The sequence below is a fragment of the Purpureocillium lilacinum genome (genome assembly GCF_023168085.1).
Source record: "Purpureocillium lilacinum CBS 284.36 DNA, scaffold_7, whole genome shotgun sequence".
NCBI classification, from domain to species: domain Eukaryota; kingdom Fungi; phylum Ascomycota; class Sordariomycetes; order Hypocreales; family Ophiocordycipitaceae; genus Purpureocillium; species Purpureocillium lilacinum.
Window position 1 is genome coordinate 510,627 of NW_027072117.1, and position 24,753 is coordinate 535,379.

Here is a 24,753-nt window from a genome sequence, read left to right on the forward strand (position 1 = left end):
ACTAGGTTGGTGGGCGCGTCTGTGCTGTGGCCACCTCTTTGCATCAGCTCCGCTCCGCTCTGGGAGTGTCTCCGCAACGTGCCGAGCCCACCGATGGGACACAAGCTGCAGTGCCCGGCATCAGCACCAACGCCACTTTCTGCCGGAGCTCGTCTCTCCCGTGTCCGTGCTCATTTCCGTGGAGTTGGTCTTTATGCAAACGCCTATCGCCGATGCTTCACTCGAGTGCATTTCTTCGGGGACTTATTAATAATTGGCGGCGTTGTTGCTCTTGCCGAGTCGGATCTCGGTAGAGATGTCTGTCAATGGAAACTGATTCAACCGAACTGTTGCAGTGCTCCTGGGTCGGGGGGCTTGTCAGTTACACCGGCGAGGTGTGTCTTGCAACGGGGTGAGGTGCATCAACGCTGTCGAATAGACTCGGCCCCAGTCACGACACGACCCAGATATCGGGCCGCCCCAGCACTCGCAAGACTCGCTTGTCCAGTCCTTTAACGTCCACTGTGAGCTCCACCATTGCACCACCAAGCGAAAACTACGGCCTCTGTCCGTCCGCCAAAGCTGACGATGACAAAGATCTGAGCCATCACCCTCAAGGCAAGCCTGGCAAGGTCCTCCCGGGTCGCAGATCTAACACGGCATGGGCACCGCTAGCCCCAGTCCCGAGCTAAACGCCGCTGCACCCTGATGTCAGTGCCGATGCGTAGCAGCACCAAGGCCAGCAGCCCCTCCATGCATCCCCCCCTTCCCCCCTCCCTTGCCCCACGCCACGGCGCATCATGCCTCGACGAGACACCCGTCCGGCCACATATTCAGCCTGCTTGGTAATGGCCGCTGAACGCTGCAGAACGGGGAGGAGAAGCTGGGGCCGCCGCAGCGATTAGTGCCTCGGCGCATTCATACCTTGCCACAGCTTGCCATCTTGTCTTTTTGCCTCTGTGAGGTGGGGGCGGCGAGGCGCCGAGCTAATGCACAGCTGCCCGCCAGCGTTGAAGAGTATAAGACGTAGCGAGCTGCCCGGTCTCGATGCAATGACGACGTAGGTGGACGTTTTTTGACCGACAGCATTGCCGCACCAGCTTCGTCGTCGCCGAACAACACAACACAACATTCGTATCATCAATCGCTCGAGCTTCAGTCATCATGGGCAACCCAAAGATTCTCGTCGTCCTCACGAGCCACGACGAGCACACCAAGCTCCCTGGAAAGAAGACGGGCTGGTACCTGGTGAGTAGCTGCGCGTCGTTCCACCCCGCCATCACCGGCCCTCCTCGTGCTCCGTCCAGCGCGAGTCCCAACGTCGCGGTCGACAATTAAGGACCACAAACTCTGGGAGTTCCAGGACTGGCTCTTGGACGGGCAATGGCGGCTACGAGCCATGGCACGCTGCCAAATCGAAAAAGATCAATGCTGACAAGCGTTACCCCTCCTCCAGCCTGAGCTCTCGCACCCCCACGCCGTCCTCTACAAGGACTACGAAATCGTCACCGCCTCGCCCAAGGGCGGCAAGGCGCCCCTGGACCCCAACTCGGCCGAGGCCTTCGGCTCCGACCCCGAGTCCAAGAACTTCCTCGAGAACCACGCCCACGTCTTCGAGCAGACGCGCCCGCTGAAGGAATTCCTCGGGCGGTCGGGCGACTTCGCCGCCATCTTCTACCCGGGCGGCCACGGCCCCATGTACGACCTCTACTCCGACGCCGACTCCATCGCCCTCATCGAAGAGTTCAACCGCGCGGGCAAGCCCCTCGCCGCCGTGTGCCACGGGCCCATCGTCTTCGCGCAGGCCAAGGGCACCGACGGCCAGCCGCTCGTCAAGGGCAAGCGCGCCACGGGCTTCACCAACAAGGAAGAGGACATCGTGGAGCTGACGCAGCACATGCCCGTGCTGCTCGAGGACGAGTTTAAGAAGAAGGGCGCGCTGTGGGAGGCGGCCGAGCCGTGGGCCGAGAGGGTCGTCGTGGATGGGAACCTCATCACGGGGCAGAACCCGGCGTCGGCAAAGGGCGTCGGCGAGGAGCTGGCCAAGGCGATTCGTGCGCAGCAAAAGTGAGGATACGTAGGTCGCGGGCGGGGATGACAAAATTCTCAATGATATCAAAATGAAAAAAAGGAATGAATGAAGTCAATTGACCTGATGGCTGCGCTGCTGCTCCATGTCCAGCTTGCCAACGCAGAGACTGGCGTGGGTGACGGCCATGTTGGAGGAGAAGCTCAGAAGAGGCAGAGAGCTGCAATGGTGTCTGCACTCTGCACATGCACCACGACCGAGCCGCCAACGCTACTGGCACCTCCCCGCGCTAGCTCGTCGCTGAAAACCCGTCGCGCTTCAGAACCATTTTTTTTCTCCCTTCCCTAGAACCTTGCAATCCACCTCGAACGGCCTCCAGTCTGGCTTCTAAGCGCACGGCAACGTCCGCGCATCGACGGCCAAACGCCCAGTTACGCTGTTCGAAGGCATCCCATGCGCAAGACCGGGAGCCCGCCTTCCCATCCCTCCGCGGCCCCATCGCTTCTCAGCTCGACGTTTCGTCGCTTCCCATGCCCCAAAGCGCCAGCCCCATTCCCCAAGCAAGCGCGCGCTGGCGCCAGACCACACGGCCGGGGCAACGGCAGGACGGCTGGCTCGCCAGGACTAGATAGTGAGTTTTAAGCCCTTTAAAATTAAAGTGGGTCTACGTTCCTGTGGCGCAGTGGCTTTAGCGCGTGACTCTTATAAGCCATCCTTTTATGGATTTCTTATGGTTAGCAATGTCAAGGTCGAGGGTTCGAATCCCCCCAGGAACAGTCTTTTTGCTGTCCCTGCGGACCCTTTTTGGCCTTTTCACCGCGTTTGTGTGGGATGGGTTGAGGGACATGGATGTCATTCCCTTTTTGCTGCTGCCGTGTGGGTGAGGTGTTGGCGTTGTCGCCTGCGGGTTGGGAGCTGAGGGCCCGGTGGCTGCGCAGATGCTGGTGAGCATCGTGCATGCAGCGCATGGCCTACGTGGTTGGCAACATGCATTTAAAGGGGGCTCCTCCCTCGTACTGTCGCTCCATCGCACGGCTTATCTGGCGCCTGGTCATTCTGCGATGCATTTCCAGGTCCCGCACTTGGCCGTAGAGACCTTAAGGCCGACGAAATGCCTGGCGAAAGCAGACACCCGGTGCACCGCGTCCACGAGCACGCAATGGAGCCCCCTTTGCGCCTCGCGGGTGGGCCGCCTTGAAAGTCTCTTGATCGTATTTACCAAAATGCGCCTTGCGTCCTCGCGTGTGCGAGTATAACTTGAAGCGTTTCTCTGCCATCTCGATCCGGAGCATGAGGGGCTCAGCTTCCATGATGCTCGTGGCGGCCATGTGCCGCTGACGACGACAAGCTGGGACGCGACGAAAGATGTCAACTCCAGCAGGACTCACACCGCTGAAAGCAAGCATGTCATGGGATCGATCTCCATTGCGTATTCGAAGGAAAAGGTCACGCTGCAGTTCCTTTTGTTGCTTTCGTTGCTCTCGTGGCTGTCGTTGCTCTCGTTGCTCTCGTTGCTCTCGTTGCTCTCGTTGCTCTCGTTGCTCTCGTTGCTCTCGTTGCTCTCGTTGCTCTCGTTGCTCTCGTTGCTCTCGTTGCTCTCGTTGCTCCCGTGGCTGTCGTTCCCGTCGTGGCTGTCGTTGCTATTGCAGCTGCCGTTACTGCTGCTGCGCTGGCCACTTCACCCTCTCCCCCGGCAATGGAGCGACGACCTCAGAGCAAATGTGCCACAAGGAACACAGCTCTCCTTCGCCAGATTTCACTCGCTGGTTCACCTCCAGCATTGGCACCTCGCAAGGGCACCTCCACGCAGGCGAAACCTTCTCACTCGACCTTCTCGGCTCGGCGCTTCCAAGCCAAGGCAGTGGCAAACTTTTGCTGCTGTGCGCTTGGCGGCATTCGATCAACGTTGTGAGTTCCCTGGAGCACTCCCTTCAAGCCGCAGCTTGCGCAGCACTAGACTCCGTGGCCGGCCTGTCATCTTCATTCACCCTTACGCTGAACGCGCAAGGGGCCACACTGCAAGCTTGCCCTGCTGCAGCGGTTCGGCAGCCCCCATGGCTGCGGTCGCGCACTCAACACTGGGTGCCTGAGGCCTTTAGGGCTCTCTGCCCGAACGGCCCTGCTGCCTTACGGTGCCTCGCAGTGGTTGCCTAGCAGTGAACAGCTGCCAGTGGCTGCGCGCAGCTGGCAGTCACGTGTTGCCCGGCGCACACGTTCACGCACAGGATTTGATCGCCTCTGTGCGTTTGCTGCCCACTGCCTGTTTCTTCCTTCTTCAGTCCTCTCCCCGGTTGTCGTGACCTTCCGCCTCCACCGCCGCAACGCTTCTCTTGCGCGGGTGCGACGAGGTGGGCAGCGTTTTCGACTCTGCTCGTTTCCCTTGGGGAGCTGCGTGCGCTCCGGCAGCTTCGTGAACCCTCGTCACGCACCTCGCACTCTCCTCCACTTTGTTTCACAGTGCATCGGCTTCCGCTCGAGAGAGCAAGGCAAGTTCAGTTGCAGCTCTCTACCGCACTTTACCGCTAACTGCTCATAGGATGGAGGACGCTCGCGCCGCCGCACTTGTGGTCGGTAACCCAGAAGTGTTCTTGGGCAGCGACTTCATTCACGGGAGCAAGATCAAAGTGCAGCTTTTGTCAATGAAATGCCCAGAGGCTCAGCCTGTTGTCGGATTTCGACTCCTATTTCCCTTCGAGCCGTCATTGAGCAAGGGCCATTGCTACTCGGAGCTCGGAGAGGACTCGCGCCAGTACGCGATAATTGTGAAATTTCCACTGGGCCAATTTTCTTGGGGCAGTGGCCCCATCCCGGAGACGAGCCGTGAAAGCATCAGAAGCCGTCTTTGTGAGGGACAAGACATCTCGACGCTGAGAGGCGTCAATTTCACCATCAAGGAAGACTGTCACATCAGTGTTGATGGTTTCGGAAAACCTTTTGTGGGCAGTGATACCGAGATAAGCTCTTGGCTCAACCTCAACAGCCCCATCCACGGCTCAAAATCGCTTTCCACTCTCTTCTCTTTGAGACGGTTCCAGTTCATTGTCCCAGATGAGGACAGCATGCGGAAGTTTCTCATAGCCTTCGCTGCCGAGCCAGCCTCTTGGCAGGGTTACCCCTTTGGCAAGGAGTAAGCCAAATCCTCAACTCTCCCTCCATCGTTGATGTCCCCATCAGCTAACCATTTGCCCAACAGTCACAAATTTGATATGAAGAGATACCGGCGCGTCATTCCAGACAACAAGGGACCGAAGTACGAAGCTCACTGGCGATTTGACAATATCCAAGACCTTGTCACATGCTTTTCGCAGCCGCACGCCCAGGACGTCTTCTACTTCCATGAGGACATTGTCGGGATCGGAGAAGTCGACGTCAAGGCCGCTCTGCTGGAGATTGATTCGAGCGAAACCGAAGTATGGGCCGTGCTTCGTACTCCAGACGATTTTGTGAGTACACATTATTGCCAAGAAGCAGTCGTAGCGTTGCTGATATCATGTAGCTGTTTAAATATGCGCCAACTTGGCGCCGGCTGATACAGAGCGCATACCCATTTGCTGTGGCTGTCGACCGAACACACGGTCGCGAGCAAACAATCTGGGATGCCAGATTCTCTGTCAAAGCCAACATTCTGGGCTTGGACGGTGCGAAAGCGACAGTCCTCCGCATGAAAATACGGTCACCTCGCAACCCTGGCGGAAGCCTGGCAAGATTCGATACCTGGGAGGATGCCAGAAAAAGCAGTTTACAGAATTAGGACACTGTGAACTTCTACTTCGACATTTCCTTGCTCAGATCCTATCAAGGAGCCGGATACAGCGGCGCCACGGCCGTGAGGAGTGTTCTGAAGTCGGATAGCATTCGTGTCAAGAGTGCTGCCGGCCTGCTCCCCGAATTGAGTGGCACCGGTCTTCCACAAGGAGTCAGCCGGAGCTCGATCGCACCATGGCCATGGGCCACCTACACCTGGAGCCAAATGCAGTCTTTCCAGCGGCTTTTGCTGTGCGGCCAGGGCTTCTGGAGTGCCCGGATTGTCCCAAATTCCGCGGAGAAGAGCAACGGAGCTCCTGTCGGTGGATCATCGCTCGGCTTTCCGCCAAGTGTCGACGTTTTCCAGTCTGTTCCGGCGGAAACACTGGCATTCATCCTGGGGAAGCATCGAGCGACGTCATCCCCCGAGTTCCGTGAATTTGTCCGCTGCGCGCAACTCGGCCTCATGGTATTTCCTGGCTTCGCCGGATCTGGAAAGACGACAGCAGCAAGCGTCATGGTCAACGCGATGCTCGCCAGCCCTGACATCAAGCGGATCTACGTCTCTGCCCCTACTAATGCTGCTGTAAGCCACATTTGTCAAAGAATTCACCAGATTCGGGTTGAACTTGTGGAAGAAGGAGGCCAAGTGGATGCCATCTCGCAGCTTCGTCAAGCGGTGATCCTCCGGGGCTTCCAGCTCCACATCGAAGAAGACCAGGTCATGCAGCGACTGCGGGCACCACAGGGTCAGCATCACCCTGGGATGGCTGGGAGTTTCTGGCATCCCAGCTCGTGGACACTGGAGAATTCTCTGGCATTCTTCACACTCCAAGCCCTGGGTTTTGCGAGTGACGAGATACCAGACTTGGATGACAAGTCTAGCCCGCTCTTGCTCAAGCTTCGAGACTCCCTTGCCACGTGCAGTCGAGTTGCCGGTTTGCGCGGGTTGGCATGCCGCAGCATTTCTCACGAGGACTATCTGGACGAGCAACAGTGCGACAAAGATAGCTTCCAAGATCTGCTAAGGAAGGTTGCCTCCTGTGCATCCGTCATATGTACTACACCGGAGACTTCGGCGAATTCCTTCTTCGAGCCACTGAAAAGGACGAGCGATGTTGTCGTCCTCAACGCAGCGGGAGCTATGGGTCGGGCGGATGCGATCAATGTCTGGGGCAACGCGTGTCGCCCTTGCATTATTGTCGGTGACTGGAAGCAAATGGGACCGACCCTGCTGTCCTCGCGGGATACTTTCTTCCTTGAAGACGACTACTGTCAGCCTGGACAGAGCTGCTTGCCGCGTAACAGATTTTCCCCAGATGGGGAGGCTTCCATACTTGAACACGCCATGAGAATCGGTCAACCCGTTTGGCATCTTGACCACCAATACCGCATGGCGGTAGGCCAGTTCGAGATGGCCTTGGAGGTCGTATACTCGGAGTTCATCGGCACCTACTCCTGCGACGAGTCAACCGAATTAGTACACAGGCCCCTCGCCGTCGAAGTGGATGCATGGCTGTCATCTGAGCATGGAATTACTTCACCAAAGGGCAAGTCCTACCCAGCGTTCTTTTCGAAGCCTGGATCCTGCTGGTACCATCCCCCTTCAGGTTCCAGGTATAACGAGGAGCAGAACACTTTCGCGTTGAACCTGGTTCGCAGCCTTCACGAAGCCGGCATTCACAAAAGCAAGATGAAGGTTGTGACGACGTACAGCGATAACAAGAGATACCTGGAGGATCTGTTCCGCAAATCGTCGTTTCTTGACGTTGCTTGCCACACAATCGACTCGTTCAACGGGGGCATTGGCTGCATTGTCATCTTTGTACTCTGTGTCAACCGAGTTTCTGGACCCTGTTTCATGGACGATTCGCGTCGCCTAGCCGTCGCAATGACTCGGCACACCGACCATCTGATCGTAGTGGGGGACCTGAAGACACTTTACTCGGACGAGAAGGGGACCAACAGTAACGGCTCCATGCTTGCGATGTTCCAATGGCTCTCAAGAAACGACCGCGTGGTAATCGTTGATGACGATGCCGGTGGTGATGATGCACGAGAAATGAGGAGGAAGAGAAGAAAGTTCAGAAAGAGCCAGGGCTGGCGGCCAGACGACAGTTCGACAGATTCGGATGACGATTATCGGCGGAGGTGGTAGGACGATGGCTCGGGAAACTCTGGAGATGGCGGTAAGGAAAAGGAAGAGGAAGGGGCCAACAAGCCTGACGGCGAGTGATCACTTGATGGATGCGCGAACCGTGGATGTGGTTCACGGGGACAAGGAACTCATGGGTTAGCTTGAGGTCGCTTCGCGCTAGGTAGTAGTCAGATGGATGAGCAAGTCAGAATGTTAATACGAGAAGACCCATTAAGATATCAGCGCTGTTCGATTTGGTCACCATGGCAAACAATGTCGAAGAAGTGGCCGCGCTAAACGCACCAGCAACGAGAGCAACGAGAGCAACGACAGCAACGACAGCAACGACAGTAACGACAGTAACGATAGCAACGATAGCAACGATAGCAACGACAGCAACGACAGCAACGACAGCAACGACAGCAACGACAGCAACGATAGCAACGACAGCAACGACAGCAACGACAGCAACGACAGCAACGACAGCAACGACAGCAACGACAGCAACGACAGCGACGACAGTAAGGGCAGCAGCAAATGCCGTCCGAATAGCTTCCTTTTCCAATAGTGCGTGAGACACTGGCAGTCGATGTGCTGCATGATCGATCTGAGAACTGGGACGTGATGAGGGAAATCAGTCCATGTCAAGCGCGTCAGTCACAAATACGTACTACCCAGCTTAAGTCTAACCTCCAGAATCCATTCTACAGCATGTCATGTGCCTGATGATACTCCTGGGGAAAAGGAAGGCAGCGTTTGGCTATATTGTGGCGACACCGGAGCAAATGTTAGTAAGGCCGGCATTCGTAGTCGTAAAGAATGCGCGAGTAAGAAGTCAGGGGAGGAACGGATTTGGTTGCTTCAGAAACTGCCGTGCATGAGAGTACACTATGTACGGGTGTTGGAGATACCAGTCTGGCATCGCTGTGGCGTCGGTTTAGCCAAGCGATAAGACACGACAAGCCGGTCTTGTCGCGCATCAAAGCCACTGCGCATCTGCGCATGTAGGATGCCTGCTTTCATGGACTTTTGGCTCCAAAACGGAAAAGGCCATGTCGCATCTTCGGGGGTTAATGCTGGGGTTCACGACGTCCATGTCCTCCGTCGTCAGTCCCCCGTGGCCCAGGTTGGTCCTGCACGAATTCCGGCACTTTCCGCCAACATGACCACACAGTGTCGACATTGCTCATGGAGGGAAAGACTTGCTTGCGCGACCAAGGCCTGTGGTTGCCTAGGGCGCCCGATGCACTTGCCAACCCGTGCGACGGACAAGCCTTCCACCACAATGTTTAGCTTCAGTCCATGCTCAAAGCCTGGCAATGCGCCATGCTCACCAACATGCCTTGGGCCAGCCGTGAACTCTCCACAACATGGGTGCAATTCTCGGGGCCGGTGGTCGCCAACCATCTATATGCTTCACTTCGCAGCGCAAAGACAAATGGTTCAGGGGTTCTTTCCAGAAAGGACCTTTGGCTCGCTACTCGTGGGCGCTTAGACCGCTCATAATGTTTGGGCGGCTCCTTCCAGCAATATGGTTTATGTGCCAGACAAGGTTCCCCTTAGAGACAGGGACCAAACCAGCAAATCTTGCTCCGCGACGTGCTACTAGGTAGACTGTAAACAACACATTGCCATACAAAAATTTCTACCGCGTGGCCTTCTCGATATACAGACATTGCGGAGAATCTTAAGCTCTTTCAACTCATGTGCAGGCCAGACCTGTTCGCTCCGCTCCTTCCACCACCAAGAATCCGATCTTGCCGACCATGACAAGCAAGCGAGACGACGCTTCATGCCATGCAATGGCACTGCGCAGCTCCAGAAATCCCAGGACAATCGTCTGGCACCTCGTGCCCACAGATATTCGCCTGTTGATCCTGGAAGCCATTGTGCAGCAAAAGAACCCCGGCTGGGCGTCTTTCGCATCCGTCAGCCGCGAGTGGCAGCGTGCCATCGCGACGAAAAACCTGTGCCATCTGAGGCTCACTGAGGTAGGCGTAGGGCAGATCCGGGACCGAATTGTTTTGCAGAGGGCGCTGGTCCGTCGCATCTCTCTCGACATCCAGCTGCCCAGATTTTCTTGCCAGGTATGCGAACAGGAGCCGCCGGCCTGGCAGCCCTCCCAGAACCCAATCGTTACGATGGCGATCGGGGGGCTGTTTTATGCGCTCAAAGACTGGAGCCCAACGGAAGGCGGCCTGACGATAGAGCTCAATGCGTTTTGTCCGAGCGACTGGGAGCATTGGTTCAAGGACAGCTTCTTTACTTCTCGCCACGACGCCCATCCGGGCGCACTGGATCCAGGGAAAGCGCCTCCTGACTGGCATGACGAAAAGCATGGCTGGGTCGACGGCAAACAAGTCATGGCGCCTCCGAGAGCGGCGCTTAGGCGTCTTTTTGAGGACATCAAACTGTCGGGTTTCACAAACGGACTTCCTCAGGTCGAGGCAGTCACGGGGCTCGTGATCCGGCGCCAGCTCCGTCGTCGGATCTTTCCCAGCCTAATATCTTTGCTGATGCTTAGCCTCACTCGGCTGGAAAATCTCGTGTACGAGCCATGGCGTCTATTGGAACGTGACTGGAGGGTTGTCTACGACAGGCGTAAGTCTAACCCAGGCATCACCCACGCACATTCTTGCGCCCGTTTCGGAGACTGACACGAACTGCGCCCCAGATTTCCAAACCATCATTCAGAACAACATCCCGAGCACAGTCAGGAGAGTGATTCTGTTTGAGGATTTCAACGACACCCTTGCGGAGGCGGCAGCGCGTGAAGCGACCTTGCCGTTCAACTTGCGCCTAAACGCCTCCCGCATCGTCGATGCCGGGTTAGGGATGAGATTTGCATCTAAGAGCTTCCGGTTTGAAGAGCTTTCCGTGTCTTTCATGGCCAACGCCGAGGACTTCTTTGTTGGATGCAAAGTATCGCCAGGGACGTGGACCCGCCTGCGGACTCTGGCGCTGACGTCGCAGCGCCTAAAGCTTTCGGGAAGCGGCAGGAAGATTGACGATCTGCTGCTCGACGCCGGCGAGACGGCGCTGCGGATGCCCGAGCTACGCACCATGGTACTCTGGAATGGCGGAGAGGGCCATGCCTGTGCGTTCATATACCGCAAGAGCCGTGAAGGAGCGACTATCACCTGGCGCGGTACGTGGTACACTGGTCTCAGCCCCCACGTGGTCGACGTATGGCAGCGTGTGGCCTCGTCGCATGGCGCCAGGGCCTTTTTTGTCGCTAAAGAGGTGCTTCGAAAGTGCGAGATTGCGTCCCACGGCGACGCCATCCATCACCTGGACCTGCCGTGTCAAGTGGTGAGCCCCGAGTCGCTCTGGCAGATTCGGAGGGAGTTTGCCCTGCAAGCGACCCGCTGCGCGTGGGAAGACCCGGAAGAAGAGGAGGAATGAGATGTGTTGGATGGCCTGCGGCTTGGGCGAGATGTAGGATTGTGGTGTCGAAGCACCGGTTCTATTGGACCGGTCCGGATGAGTGTGAGCGTTGGGCGTTCAGGGTCAAGGGCATGAACCGCCTCGCTCGTCGGGATCGCCATACAACATTGAACGACGTCCGAGCGGCAGTAGCAATGGCATTGTGAACGGCGTTTAAGCGGGTGATTAATGTACAGCGAGGCGCTCAGCAATAGATACAGATAGATGTATCGGCATCCACACATGATGAAGCCATCGCTGCCAGGCGATTGTCAACGTCAAAGTTTGACGGGCACTTGGTAACTCACAGTCTTCTCAAGCTTTCATTGAAACCGCATTGGCCAATAACACAGTTCACTCATGGACCTTGTCTCATTACACCAGGCAGCAGCCCAAGCTCCGCCACCCGGAGACACACCCCCGGCTCCACCCACCGGCGCCGAGCCCCCCGTATCCGTCGTATCCACAAAGTCCGGCAACGCGACGGACCAGACGGCCCCGCCCCATTTCCTCATCCAGCCAAAACTCGGCAGCCTGCGGACATGAGCCGCAGCACCTCGGGCGTCTCGACGGGACGATCTGCAATTGCGACGGAGCGCGCGCCAAGGGTAATTCCAAGGTTGTGCAACCCAAACCAACTGCCGGCGCGAGTGTCCTTTCCTATAAAGCCTTCACACATCTGCCGGACTGCTGGGCTCTAGGTTTTCCTTCTCCTCGCTTCTCACATGTGCCAGCTCTTTGCTCGCGGATAGCCAAAGAGCATACAACATGAAGGTGCCATTGCAGATGGCCCTGCTGCCTTACGCAGCGACGAGTGCGGGCGGCGTCGCGCCAACAGCGACTCTCAATTCCGGTCCCGTCTTCGGCGCCCCGACGTCTCTGCCGGGAGCCATTGGGCCCGTCAACAAGTTTCTCGGCATTCCTTATGCCGCTTCGCCGCCTGAGCGTTTTCGCTTGCCACGCCCGCCCAAGAAGTGGACGACGCCGAGGAATGCGACTGCCTTTGGCGATTCTTGTATCCAATATGTACCCAAGACGGGTGAGTACACAGTCCCCGACTCTGGTGTCGAGATTTTGTGCCTTTTCAGCCCGACGGCTGTTTACATTTTCGGAACAGATAGCTGACGGTGCGCATACTAGACGTCGGCCCAGGAGAGGATATCCTCGAGAAGCTCTTCAACCAGCATCCACCTGAGAGCGAGGACTGCTTGTACATGAATGCCTTTGCACCGGCGTCGAAAGGACCGCCTTCGGGACGCCCAGTCGTCGTGTTCATCCCAGGCGGGGGCTGGACCATGGGAAACGGACTGATTGACCTCTCTGGCTTTGCCGGGTACGAAGACATTGTCGCTTTCACGTTTAATTACCGGACGAACAGTAAGTAGCTTGTCCAGTCTCTCCCTCGTAGCCGAGCCATTCCGTCTCGCTTTCATGGCCGAGGACTCCTACTAAAAGTCTTCGACACGCAGTCTTCGGGTTCCCCAACGCGCCGGGCATTCCCCTCGGAGAGCGCAACCTTGGCCTGCACGACCAGAGGCGCGCCCTCGACTGGGTGCAGGCCAACGCCCGCGCCTTCGGCGGCGACCCAGACAAAGTGACTGTCTGGGGCGAGTCCGCAGGCTCCATGTCCGTCGACATTCACCTGCACGGGCTGGCCGCGCGCCCGCCCTTCCGCGCCGCCATTATGTCGAGCGGCGAGTACTCGTTTGGCATGTTTTCCACGGCGACCAGCCCCGCAGAAAGCCGCAACTGGGACGGCGTCGTCGAGAAGGTCGGCTGCGGTGGTAGTGGCAACAATACGGCGCGCACGCTGAAGTGTATGAGCGACGTGCCCACAGACAAGTTGCTCGAGGGCATGCACAAGGCCGGTGTGGGATACAACCCCATCGCAGATAACGCCACTGTATTGCCTGGACGAGCCGCGGCTTGGAGGCAGGGTCGTACGGCCAGGGTGCCCGTCCTGGCGACGTCCATGGCCGAAGAGGGCCGCGGGCTGGTCAACCACAACGTGACCATGGAACGCTTCCTGGAGGCATACCTCCCGCAGCCTCTCGTCACAAAGTCGCAGCAAGACTCCATCCTGGACTTTTACAGAACAAAACGGCCTGCCCTGAAGACGGACTTTGACGTCGCTGCCGCGATATACACCGACTTCCACTGGCAGTGCCCGCTCCGGCTCCTCGCGGCCGCGGCCGTCTCGGTGCCTGACGACGCGGCGAAGCAGCCGCTCTGGCGCGGGTACTTCAACGCCTCTATCGCGGAGCTGCTCCCTCAAGAATTCCACTGGCTGGGCAAGTTCCACGGCACGGACGTGCTGCTGGCGTTTCTGGCGCCGTCATTTGAAGGCGACAGTGGTGGTACGACCACGGGCATCGTGCTCACGCCGCAGGTTTATACCTTCGCGCGGTACTTCCGCGGCATGATTGGCGCGTTTGTGCGCAATCCAGCGGCGGGGCCTGGGTGGCCTGCGACCGGGGCGAGGGCGTACCTCCCGTTTGACGTGGCGAGCCTGGGAGACGTAGGGGACGTGAAGGCGGGAGGGGCAACGCCGGTGAACGGGACGGAGCTGGATGAGAGCTGTGGGCTGTACAAGGACATCTATCCGCTGCTGGAGAAGGTTATGGGGTGAGCCCGGTGTAATATCTAGGGATGCCATGTGTTTGATGCCATGTATTCCGAGCCGGCTACAGATGATCACTAGTGCCACAAACGCAACCGCCCCTTTTGTCGCTGGACGTCTTGTTGCAGGTCTCGGCGTCGGTTTCGAGTCCGCTATTGTCATTCTTTAGATGTCCAAGATCGTAAGCTCATTGCCCATGATGGTCAACTGGAGATGGACGTACGCTTACATGTTGTCAAGTGCCCCTGAAAAGTCCGCGGTGCCCTAGTTGCTGGATATCAGTTTTGCATCGCCAAATACACGTAAAATCGCCCAAGGACTGGCAGCAAATTTAACTTTTGGGGCGTTCGCGGTAGGAGACAACGTTAATGAGGAAGAGACGTTAACTTATGTATACATGGCATGTTGGCAGCTCTTGACCGCGTATTCTGAAAGCTGTGCGTGGCCAGCAGAGACAGAAGGCAAGCAAGCGCCTGGTGTGTCTTCGAAACGAGGGGAGGTTCGCAGGGGAAAGCGGATGGCAGATGGCCAAGGGCGTACAAGGCTGCTTGACGCGTCTGACCAGACATGCTGCTGTAGCACAGACCATCTAGAGCAAACGCATACTCGTCGACTCTGTGGCCGTGAGGCCTCCACCATGCACAGGTTCCGGGTGGACTTGCCTGGAATCTGTTTGCTATGCTAGATTCTGAGGTATCCACCCCAGATTACCCGCCCATGACAGCTTGGCCGTCGATTCCAAATCTCTTGTGGATGCCATCTCAATTGCGGCATGTATGCAGTTTTACACGATTTCGGAGATGGCCGCTACAACGGCCGTCCCACTCGGATACCTCCGCCGGCCTAGCGCGTTCGGCATCGAGCGCAATGAACGCGGCTCTTCCACAGCCTCACTGAGTGGGCCAGACCGAGAATTGCAAGGTCTTACTTAGCGGAAAGTGAAAGGGAGCACGCCATCAATACGCTAGTGACGCGTAATTGAAGCCCGATGATGAAGTGCACCCTTAAACGTCGTCGTCATGTGGCGGAGCAAGCCTGGTGTTTGTCATGTTCTTCCGTAGTTCATCACTGCGGACTCCCCTGCCCGACGGCTGCAAAGCGAAAACGGAAATTATTATGGGGCCAACTAGCAGTTCCTGTAAGCTAAGCCATAACGTCGAGAGATATTTTGGGGTACGGAATAAGCTTAACTTTCTTATTTAACCAGTGTTCCTTACAGCTCAACTACAGCCCTCCCGTCCGAATGTGAAGTTACCAACGATCACCACAAGCAAAGCGCAGTACCATTCGCCCCTCAAACAGCTTTCTAAAAATGGTTGCTATATTCTGGGCCCTTGCAGGCTGCATGTCTGCGGCCGTCCTCGCCTCGCGTGCGGATGTCCTCCAAGAACACAACATTCCGCTCAACCTCGCTCTCGACATTGCCCAAGATGCGGTCAAGGCCTGCGCAAAGGACCATTACAGCGTATCAGCAGCTGTAGTGGACAGGGAGGGTGTCCTTCGCGCCCTTCTTCGGGCGGATAACGCGGCGATTCACACGCCGGAAGCGGCTCGGCGGAAGGCATACACGGCCGCCTCCGCACGAACGGCCACCAGCGCAATGGTGAAGAACATTCAGAATCCTGGCGCGGCTCAGCTTGTCGGAATTGACGACTTCCTCATTCTCGCCGGTGGTTTGCCGATCAAGCTCGGCAATGAGACCATCGGTGCAATCGGTGTCGGTGGTGCTCCGGGCGGGGATCTGGATGAAGCTTGCGCTATGGTCGCCCTGGAGAAAGCGGGAAAGAAGCTGGCGTAACAAGACGAAGCGTGCAGTACCTCCTGAGGTTGTGGCTGTCTGGCTATTCCTTCCTCGTATCGGAGGAAACTTTGCAACTACAGGCGACAATTCTTTGCCTCGCCAAGTATGAGAAATAAGTGAGGGGAGGCGTATTGTCCCTGTAATAAAATCTACAGGTTTGATCTCGATTAGTGTGATAGGATTTCTTCAAGTCATAGTTTCTTCTCGGTCTCATTCTATAGCTCTCGACTCAGTTCTACTCAAGAGCAGAGACGTGGGATGAGTGGTTTGAAAGTAATACATGTATGTATACATATGTGTGTGTATGTGCGTGTATGAGACCCGGTGGATGCCACCATTTTATCCTTGTCGGAGCTGTCGTGACTGCACAGTCAAGTATCACTGCCACTAATCCATGACTGCAAAGTCGGTAGCAACATCGGGTTTTAGGCGCAGGATCTGGGACCCGCCTTGCACAACGAGTCCCGACGCCCCTCTCAGCAGTGATACACAAACTTTGAGTTTCGATCCGTCGAGCCCGTCATATCGAGCTCCAGTTGTTTGACAGACGGACAAACGCTCCGCTCAACTTCAATGGGGAATATTCCACGGAAAGTTCGGCCCTATTCCCGAGCAATACCCTGGTTGACAGGTCCATTGTAACCCAATTGGCCAGAGCGACTGCCGGGAGTTGAGGCCCGAGAAACCCGGCAACGATGGAGTGGGAAACTGCGCAGACCGCGTCGGACGGAATATGGCAACTCTATTTTATCTTGGCAGTTCGTTGCAACCTAGACATGCCATTATGAGGTCAAGATCATTGGGCGCAACGCCTGACGCCTCGAGTATGCTTGGCGAGAGCAGCAACTGAAGGACTCCTAATTGATGATGTGCCAATTGATGTAGACATTCATCCGTAGTCAACTCTACTCAAACACTGGCGACTACTCAAGAATCGACGACTCTGGTCGGAGGTCTACATTGGCATTATCAAGATTATATTCAATGTTTGGGTCGGCCCTGCTGTCACTGCCCTGGCACTGGGATCAACTATGAGGTTGGTCTCCTCGAAATGACGTACCTTAACAAAGTTAGCATGCAAATTGTCGTGAATGCAGCTCATCGGGGACTTACCCAACTTTGGATGTGACAGTATCGGACCCGTCAGGCTCGGGATATAATGCTCCTTCGACCAATCCATCAACTTGTCCCAATTCCGGCACTGATGCTCCGTCTGCATGCTCGGCCACGGCCATCTATAGTCCTCCTTCCACTGATACGTATGCAGAGACACGTCTCCGTGGCACATGACAACCTGGCGGAGCAGATCGATGCAGTGATCAAAGTGCTCCTGCTGGTCTGCGAGGGGGTTCGGGTCGTGGTAGTAGTCGGAGTAGTAGGACTTGCGAATCTTGTTCACGCAGTGCAGCGTGTGGAAGACGTCGAGGGTCGCGAGGTAGCCACCCTGGTCGTCGTTCAGGGGCACGGAGGTGGCGTTTGCTTTGTCGAGGTCTTCCTTCTGGACGCGGAGATTGTTGTCTTGATACACTCGTCAGCGCTCCGACGTAACCAGGCGTAGGCTTTCACTTACATCTCAAAAGGTCCTCCCATGCCGCGTCCTGCTCTGGCCGTGGTGGGCCTCTATATTTTCCATTGTCTGCAAGGTTGTGGACAATCATTTGTTTCTCGTATTTTATGGCCGCTTTCGCGGGAGCTGCGAAACCGTGTTAGTATCACATTGCCGCCCATGGATAGCTCTTTGTCCTCTTACAATAGACCGCAGCATTCTCACACTCGCATTTCTTCGCGTTTATCCTTACGCTCCATGCGTATAGTGTGACGGTGAGGACGCTGTAAAAGACAACGGCGGCAAGGTGGAGATACGTTTTTAGTCGCTTGTTTCGCTTTGATGTGGGAGATGGCAAAGAATGGAGGAGCTTCTCTTGCGATTGCTCGTCGCTCAAGAGACTCTCCGTGTCTAGTGAGTCTGAAGGATCGTGGTCCTTCGCCAGAGGTCGCTCCGAATACATTGTTGCCCGGCAAAAGCGCACAAGAACTGGCGACCTGTGGTGATCTCGAGGTTCAGTGAGTTGTAGGTCATGGAAGGAGTTTGACAGGCTGCGTACGAATAGGATAACCGGATGTAACAGTACCGACGCACTGTCCTTAGTGCTTACCTCGTACCGTTCTTGCCGTTGTCATACGTAGTGGTCGCACTCTTTAGCGCATGGTATTGGGATGGGGGCCAACGGAGCTTGGGGTTGTAACTAAACCCCGCAATCTAATGCTAACTGAAGAGAGACGCGGGGTTCGAGTGGCAACTCGTGCGGCCTATAATTTTGACGATTCGAGCGGCACGGCACTTGACTACGTCTGCAGCAGAATGGGGCTTATTCCTTCTGCAAGGTTACATCCGGCGCTACTCAAAATGGGCGGCCCAATGATCTGCAAACACTATGCTCTGACGTGCTCTCTTAGAGTTGTGCGGTTCGTATTACTATCGAGCGCAGTTTACGATGAGAGTCCATCACTTTGCGTATCAGGCTTTTGGTGAGACGAGCTTGAATTTTCTAGAATAGCACTCGAGTAGACTATGACTTCATTCACCACTTTGAGCATAACAGTGGTGATGGCCTAAGCTCGCACGTCATTTTCTGTCGCTGGCCGCGTTGTCATGTAGTTTAACGCGGCTTTAAGCCTCAGAACGCTTGCCCCAACCGGCCTGGTTGTTGTAAAGAATGTCGGGGCTCTGAGCCTCAGAGCGCTTTCCCCACCCAGCCTGGTTGTTGTACAGGATATCGGGGCTCTGGGCCTCAGAACGCTTCTCCTCCGAGCGCTTTCCCCAGCCGGCCTGGTTGTTGTACAGGATATCCGGGCTCTGGGCCTCAGAACGCTTGCCCCAACCAGCCTGGTTGTTATAAAGAATGTCAGGGCTCTGAGCCTCGGAGCGCTTCTCTTCGGAGCGCTTTCCCCAGCCAGCCTGGTTGTTGTAGAGGATGTCGGGGCTCTGAGCCTCAGAGCGCTTTCCCCATCCGGCCTGGTTGTTGTAGAGAATGTCAGGGCTCTGCGCCTCGGATCGCTTTCCCCAGCCGGCCTGGTTGTTGTAGAGGATATCAGGGCTCTGAGCCTCGGAGCGCTTGTCGGCGCTCTCCGGCTGAACGGGGGCAGCAATGGCAGCGCCGAAGAGCGCGAGGACGACGGGAAGAACAGCCTTCATCTTGAAAGTTGTTGTCAAAGTGGACAGATATTTTGAAACGAGTATTGCTGCTTGCTGTGCGGTGTGGCTTTTGCAAGGACAAGACAACTATGGATGCACTGGCTATCTATAGGAGCATGAGTATCTGACCACGAATTTCCCGAAGCAGAAAGCATCAACTCCGGAACGTTGCAATGCAGCGCCGGCGGGGACCCTGCATGTGCTTGACGTTTTGCGTGACCGACTTCATGTCTGGTCCATGTCGTCCATGTCAGAATACCCCTCCGTCCTCTACGCGGGGTACAACTCGAGCGGCTAACTAGCCGGGGAAAAGATGGACGCTGGTGATCCTTCGTGTAAGCCACTTTAGTCTTTACTGTCCAGTTGAAGGTCTGGCTGCTGAGTGTCGAGCTTGCTCTGGGTGTAGTACGAGCGATTTAAGTCACCGGATCTATCCCTCCGGTAGACCTTCTGTTTATTTAGGCGGTTTTCTCGCTATGGGACTAAAGAATACACCCGATAAGTACCGCTGATCGGGAAAAGTCCCCTTCACATCATCAAAGTGTATGCAGGACCAGGCTGGGCCAGGTAAGTCACGGTACTATGCAGTGTACTTGGTGGGGGGTAAGACGTTGTCAGCAGCCGCCTATGCCAGGAGATACAAAACGTGACAATTGCTTTTTCTGCTGTCCTTTCTTCCGCACGTCCGGCTGAGCTAGTATAGAATGTGCGAGAGATTCGCCATCTTGTGCAATCCTTCTGCGTCGAGACGCCATCCTACATATGCAACTACGCATAGCGCTTACCGGACTCTACCTGCCGTGGCCAATAGCCGCGCATACAGACTAAGTGATACGAACATCTGTCACAGCAAGTGTGGTACAAGGCTTGCTTATAGGATCTCGCGAAAAGAATGCCACCTTCTTAAAGTAGAAAAGATGCAACGTTCCGAGTAGATCGCTTATGGGCACCGGGCCGGAATGGGGCTCTCGTGGTGCCGCGCCGCTCACACAGTACATGGTGCACGGTACGGGAAGGCCCCACAGGCGCTGCTTCGAACTGACTTACACAGGACCGATGTTCTCGCTTGCGTGTAGTAGCTCAGCAAAACACTCAACGTCGCAAGCCATTCCAGTGCCTGCCTCGAGGTCGTCAGGATCCATCTGATCGCTGCCCATTGAGACATCTAGTATTGTTCACAGAGATGGCGCAAAGGGCGAGTGATCGAGCCTCGGATGAGGTGCCTTTTTTGGCCGACGAGGAAAAGGACGCCTTTGCAACTGCGAGGCGGCCGTCGAGGCGAGAAACGAGATGGGCTCGCCTTTTGCCATACTCTGGCGCACTGAACTTGACGCTGCTGGTGGCACTGATCGCGACGTGGGCCTTGCAAAGACACGACCCGAACAAGGCGTACATTCCAAACGAGATATACTGTAAGTGGTTCTCTACCCTCTTCTATGAATCGCTTTCTAATGTGGCACAAGCACCTGCGCAATCCGCGGTTGAGTATGAGACAGTCGTCTTTACCGGTGGGCTGCGAGGCGACAAGTCAAAGTTCCAGGGCTCCTCGAGCGAGGTGGACGCTGTGTGGGATGAGATGTACAACGGTCCGTTCCCCCATCAAATAACCGGGCGTCGCAAACACGCAGGCTAACAAGTCATTTATAGATGTGTTGATATCCGCCATCTCTCCCGAGTCAGCCGCCAAGCTCCCCAACGCAACAACGCCGTTCACGTACGACACGGACCACTACATCATCGAGCTCGACGTCTTCCACCAGCTGCACTGCCTCAACATGCTGCGCAAGCTGGTGTACCCCGACGCTTACAAGATGGACCTGACGTCAGGCTCGGAGGAAGCCGAGGACAACATCTTTCACATGGAGCACTGCTACGAGCAGCTGCGGCAGTCGCTGCAGTGCTCGTCGGACATCAGCACGATCTACTGGGAGTGGAGCGAGAAGAAGCAAAAGATGTTTGGAAACGTGCACACGACGCATACGTGCAGGAACTTTGAGAAGATTCGGGACTGGGCGGTGGAGCACCATGCGACGACGGACTTGGACTTTACCAAGCATGTAAAGGGAGCGCCGTTGCGGCATGATTAGAGAAGGCAATGACATCAACCGTGCATTTAAGCAACCTCTTGGCACTTATTCTTCACTGTCCCTGGCACATATGCTCGGGAACTCAGCTACGTAATAGCTCAGTTAATGACAACTATTCACCCGCGAAAGAGCCCAATACGCGAATTTGCCAAGTTGGCAGGACTTGAGAGCTTCTATTTTGCGCACTTTGGATACTTTACAAAGATCTTCGTTCCCGAGTCCTTCATGCCCTCTGGGTGGCCGCCAATCATCTTTACGCAGTGGCTCGTGTGGTGATAGTTTGCCGTGTACGAGTCCAGCTCCAGCGCCGGGTCCATCAGGATCCTGTGCAGCCTCTTCCAGACATACATGCAGTGCGTGACGTGCCAGTCAAACGTCGTCGTAAAGTGCCCGTAATCGCCAGCCCCCAGCTCCTCCATGGTGAGGTTCCTTCCCGAGGCAATCTCGTACGGCCAGTGTCGGCCGTGGTACATGTCCTTTGCGTCCTGCGCGTCGTCGTCCGTGAGGCACGACTCGGGCAGCCACGAGTGAAGCACGATGCTGTACTGGCAGCCGCGCGCCTTTGCGTCCTCGGGCGAGTTGCCGCAGTCGCCGTGGGACCAGGACAGGGGGAGGCCCGTCTTGGGGTCGGTGCCGTTGGCGGCGTGCGGGAGGTTGCGCGCGTGGGAGTGTTGTGCTGGCATCGTGAGGGCGGAGTAGAGGGCCATGACGGCGCCCATTGTGGCGAGGCCGAGGAGGAATGAGCTCAGCGTTGAGAGCCATCCTCGGTGTTGGTGCCGCACGGGTCTTCGGAAGCCCTCGCCATCCTCGCTGGCGTCGCTGTCGACTTGTGCGTACTTGATCTTGTCGGTCATGATGAATGGCGTTTGGGGCTTGCCGCTGTGCTCGCTCCTTGTTGCCGGGTGATTAGAGACGATACATTAAAAGACACTTTGCTGACTGTTTTCTCGTCCAAGGAGGTAACAAGAAAAAGAGATAGCCTGAAGGCAGAGAGGATGTAACCATGAGAGAGTAACATGCAGTCGTGGCAGGACGGCATGCGCATGCATAGGCGCTTACAGGAGCCGCTGTGCCGTAGTCTGAGGTTCGTTACTCACACAGTGTAACCAAGCGCCCCGGCAGGCACCCCCACTAGAGATCTCCGTGCCTAGCGGCTGGAAGCATGACGCGAGGAGTAGAGGACCCTGGCCTGGGCAGGCTGGGTGCCCGCTGAGGTGCGGGGTATTACGGGAGACGGACGGGCAGTGAGGGGTCGCCGTCTCGGGCACTTTGGCTGATGAGTTCACTGCGGTCAGCCGTGAACTTCCAGGGGCTGTCCAGCACCATGTTGAAGCCCGATGCCCGTGAATGATGGCCTCACCGTCGAACCCGCCAAAAGGTGGCGGCAGTGGCCGCGGCACACCCTGTCGAATCTGGTGGCAGGCAATGAAAGGCGCTTTCCTGACTGGCATTGCAGCTACTCGGGCTTGCCTTGCAGCCCGTCATATCTTCAATTGCAACCATGGCGCAGTCCGTTGGTTGACGATGTTACAAGGAGACCTCGCTCCGACTGACTGGACCTGGCAAATGGCCAAGAAAAAGAAGAAGGAAAAAAGAAAGAAAGAAAGAAAGAAATTGGCAGCATAATGATCAAAGATCTCATTACAGTGTCGGCGGCGATAGGAACATGAGCCCTGGGCGCGGGATCATGGCATGGCCGGTGTGCTAACAAAGATGCGATGCCGTCTACGCCAATTGGCCCAACGCGTAGGACAAAAAGTCGATAAAGCAGCACAATAACGGGTATGGCATTTTAGTACGGCGTCAACCCTTAACAAGAAATTTCCAGGCAAAAGGGCTGAGGCGACGTGGAAGGGTAAAGACTGGATGCACTCCAACGCAGAAAAGGAATCCCAAGCAGATTGGCCCTTCTAGAAGACTTCTAGCGGCTGCCACCCTCCCGCCGCCAGCATGTGAGCACACAGGCACGTCATTGACTTTTTCGTTCGACGGAGGGAAGCTCCGGGGCGGGCTCCACAGTCCACCACCAGAACCGGGTCCGAGGATCGGGGAAGCCAACCGGCGGCAGCGACCCGGAAACACTCCCCCGATGCGACATGGCAGCACCGCACCATCACGATCCCAATTGGAAACTGCCCTGCCGAGGACGCGATGCCACGCGTGTCGTCATAGATAAATGGGCAATTCGGCTGCCCTCTTTCTCCAGTGCGGCGAGCGGGAGGTGGATCGCATGCTTTGACATGAATCGGTGATCGACGTCATGAAGGTCTCAGTGCGACGACACCGCCGCCAACATGCTGCTTCACACGCCGTGCCGCGTCGTCGGTATGCCGGGCTATAAATGCAATGCGGCCCTTGCCCATCTACCCTGATGGCCACTGCATATCGATCTACTACACCCAATTGCAGAGGAGTGTCAATACCACTGCATCGAAGCCAACCCCCTGAGATACCCCTGAATACGCCCCCCCGTCCACACCCTCGCAGACGAAGCGACAAATTACCGGATCAAGACAAGCACAAGCACACATAGAGGCAAGGCTCTCAGGAGTAGAAAAACCCCCCCCCCCCCCCCCCGCCGCAACAATGGGCTACCCCGACACCTTCGAGGGCTTCTGCGTCGACGGCCCCCAGACGTGGAGCACGTTCCACCGCGCGGAGCTCACGCCCAAGCCCTTCGGCGAGCGCGACATCGACGTGCAGATCGAGGCGTGCGGCGTGTGCGGCTCCGACGTGCACACCATCACGGGCGGCTGGGGCGCGTACGAGGGCCCCCTCTGCGTCGGCCACGAGGTCGTCGGCAAGGCGGTGCGCGTCGGCAGGGGCGTCCAGAACGGCGTCAAGGAGGGCGACCGCGTCGGCGTCGGCGCGCAGGTCCACGCCTGTCTGCGCTGCAAGCTGTGTACCGCCCAGCCGCGCACCGAGGAGTGCTACTGCCCGCATGAGATGGTGGACACGTATAATGCGCAGTACCCGGATGGGTCGTGGGCGCATGGCGGCTTTGCGAGCCATATCCGCGCGCACGACTTCTTCACATTCAAGATCCCCGATGCGCTGGAGACGGCTGCCGTCGCGCCCCTGCTGTGCGCCGGCATCACCACGTACTCGCCGCTCGCACGCGCGGGCGTCAGCCCAGGCCAGCGCGTCGGCGTCGTCGGCATCGGCGGGCTCGGCCACCTCGGCCTGCAGTGGGCCAACGCCCTCGGCGCAGAGACATACGCGCTCACGCACTCACCGAGAAAGGCCGACGACGCGCGCAAGCTAGGCGCCAAGGACGTCATCCTCACGGACGGCAAGGACGGCAGTTGGGCCGACGCCTGGAAGTACAGCTTCGACTTCATCCTCAACTGCGCCGACGCGACGGATAAGTTCGACCTGCCGACGTACTTCTCCCTGCTCAAGCCCGGCTGCGACTTCCACATGGTCGGCATCCCGGACAAGCCTCTCAAGGAGCTCAACGCGGGGGCCTTTGCGGCCAACGGCGCGAAGCTGACGGGCAGCCACCTGGGCAATAACCAGGAGATGAGGGACATGCTGCAGCTGGCGGCTGACAAGGGCGTGCGCGCATGGGTCGAGACGATTGACATTTCTGAGGATGGCTGCAAGCAGGCTGTTGAGCGTCTGAAGGAGAACAAGGTGCACTACCGCTTCACCTTGACGGGCTTTGACAAGGCGTTCAAGGCCTAGGTGGAGGCGAGATTTGTCGTAATGGAGGCGTTGGGGGCCTGTATATT

General features: G+C 56.8%; 11 protein-coding genes and 1 non-coding gene across 12 annotated transcripts; 9 read left to right on the forward strand and 3 right to left on the reverse strand.

Annotated features, from left to right (window-relative positions):
- Positions 1-1,143: 1,143 nt before the first annotated feature.
- PLICBS_009069 (uncharacterized protein) lies at positions 1,144-2,050 on the forward strand (the record flags this gene model as incomplete). Its single annotated transcript, XM_065601541.1, has 2 exons — positions 1,144-1,227; positions 1,436-2,050. The coding sequence occupies 2 exons, from the start codon at positions 1,144-1,146 to the stop codon at positions 2,048-2,050; spliced, it is 699 nt and encodes a 232-aa protein (XP_065457613.1).
- Positions 2,051-2,676: 626 nt separating this feature from the next.
- PLICBS_009070 lies at positions 2,677-2,784 on the forward strand. Its single transcript has one exon. It is a non-coding gene; the product is annotated as a tRNA-Ile (tRNA).
- A 1,761-nt stretch (positions 2,785-4,545) lies between these two features.
- On the forward strand, positions 4,546-6,435 carry PLICBS_009071 (uncharacterized protein; the record flags this gene model as incomplete). The annotated part of the gene is made up of 4 exons (XM_065601542.1): positions 4,546-5,135; positions 5,202-5,451; positions 5,760-6,338; positions 6,391-6,435. 4 exons carry the CDS (start codon positions 4,546-4,548, stop codon positions 6,433-6,435), a joined length of 1,464 nt encoding a protein of 487 aa, XP_065457614.1.
- A 1,500-nt stretch (positions 6,436-7,935) lies between these two features.
- Positions 7,936-8,457, forward strand: PLICBS_009072 (uncharacterized protein; the record flags this gene model as incomplete). Its single annotated transcript, XM_065601543.1, has 2 exons — positions 7,936-7,941; positions 8,203-8,457. The coding sequence occupies 2 exons, from the start codon at positions 7,936-7,938 to the stop codon at positions 8,455-8,457; spliced, it is 261 nt and encodes an 86-aa protein (XP_065457615.1).
- Positions 8,458-9,691: 1,234 nt separating this feature from the next.
- PLICBS_009073 (uncharacterized protein) lies at positions 9,692-11,294 on the forward strand (the record flags this gene model as incomplete). Its single annotated transcript, XM_065601544.1, has 2 exons — positions 9,692-10,490; positions 10,564-11,294. 2 exons carry the CDS (start codon positions 9,692-9,694, stop codon positions 11,292-11,294), a joined length of 1,530 nt encoding a protein of 509 aa, XP_065457616.1.
- A 789-nt stretch (positions 11,295-12,083) lies between these two features.
- Positions 12,084-13,944, forward strand: PLICBS_009074 (uncharacterized protein; the record flags this gene model as incomplete). The annotated part of the gene is made up of 3 exons (XM_018327861.2): positions 12,084-12,354; positions 12,456-12,692; positions 12,785-13,944. 3 exons carry the CDS (start codon positions 12,084-12,086, stop codon positions 13,942-13,944), a joined length of 1,668 nt encoding a protein of 555 aa, XP_018173577.2.
- A 1,336-nt stretch (positions 13,945-15,280) lies between these two features.
- Positions 15,281-15,733, forward strand: PLICBS_009075 (uncharacterized protein; the record flags this gene model as incomplete). The annotated part of the gene is made up of 1 exon (XM_018327862.2): positions 15,281-15,733. The coding sequence occupies one exon, from the start codon at positions 15,281-15,283 to the stop codon at positions 15,731-15,733; it is 453 nt and encodes a 150-aa protein (XP_018173578.2).
- A 1,008-nt stretch (positions 15,734-16,741) lies between these two features.
- PLICBS_009076 (uncharacterized protein) lies at positions 16,742-17,745 on the reverse strand (the record flags this gene model as incomplete). The annotated part of the gene is made up of 4 exons (XM_018327863.2): positions 16,742-16,749; positions 16,850-17,254; positions 17,307-17,429; positions 17,487-17,745. The coding sequence occupies 4 exons, from the start codon at positions 17,743-17,745 to the stop codon at positions 16,742-16,744; spliced, it is 795 nt and encodes a 264-aa protein (XP_018173579.2).
- Positions 17,746-18,407: 662 nt separating this feature from the next.
- On the reverse strand, positions 18,408-18,932 carry PLICBS_009077 (uncharacterized protein; the record flags this gene model as incomplete). The annotated part of the gene is made up of 1 exon (XM_018327864.2): positions 18,408-18,932. One exon carries the CDS (start codon positions 18,930-18,932, stop codon positions 18,408-18,410), a length of 525 nt encoding a protein of 174 aa, XP_018173580.1.
- Positions 18,933-20,115: 1,183 nt separating this feature from the next.
- Positions 20,116-21,019, forward strand: PLICBS_009078 (uncharacterized protein; the record flags this gene model as incomplete). The annotated part of the gene is made up of 3 exons (XM_018327865.2): positions 20,116-20,344; positions 20,396-20,518; positions 20,580-21,019. 3 exons carry the CDS (start codon positions 20,116-20,118, stop codon positions 21,017-21,019), a joined length of 792 nt encoding a protein of 263 aa, XP_018173581.2.
- A 173-nt stretch (positions 21,020-21,192) lies between these two features.
- On the reverse strand, positions 21,193-21,873 carry PLICBS_009079 (uncharacterized protein; the record flags this gene model as incomplete). The annotated part of the gene is made up of 1 exon (XM_018327866.2): positions 21,193-21,873. The coding sequence occupies one exon, from the start codon at positions 21,871-21,873 to the stop codon at positions 21,193-21,195; it is 681 nt and encodes a 226-aa protein (XP_018173582.2).
- A 1,732-nt stretch (positions 21,874-23,605) lies between these two features.
- Positions 23,606-24,706, forward strand: PLICBS_009080 (uncharacterized protein; the record flags this gene model as incomplete). The annotated part of the gene is made up of 1 exon (XM_018327867.2): positions 23,606-24,706. One exon carries the CDS (start codon positions 23,606-23,608, stop codon positions 24,704-24,706), a length of 1,101 nt encoding a protein of 366 aa, XP_018173583.2.
- Between the last annotated feature and the right edge of the window lie 47 nt (positions 24,707-24,753).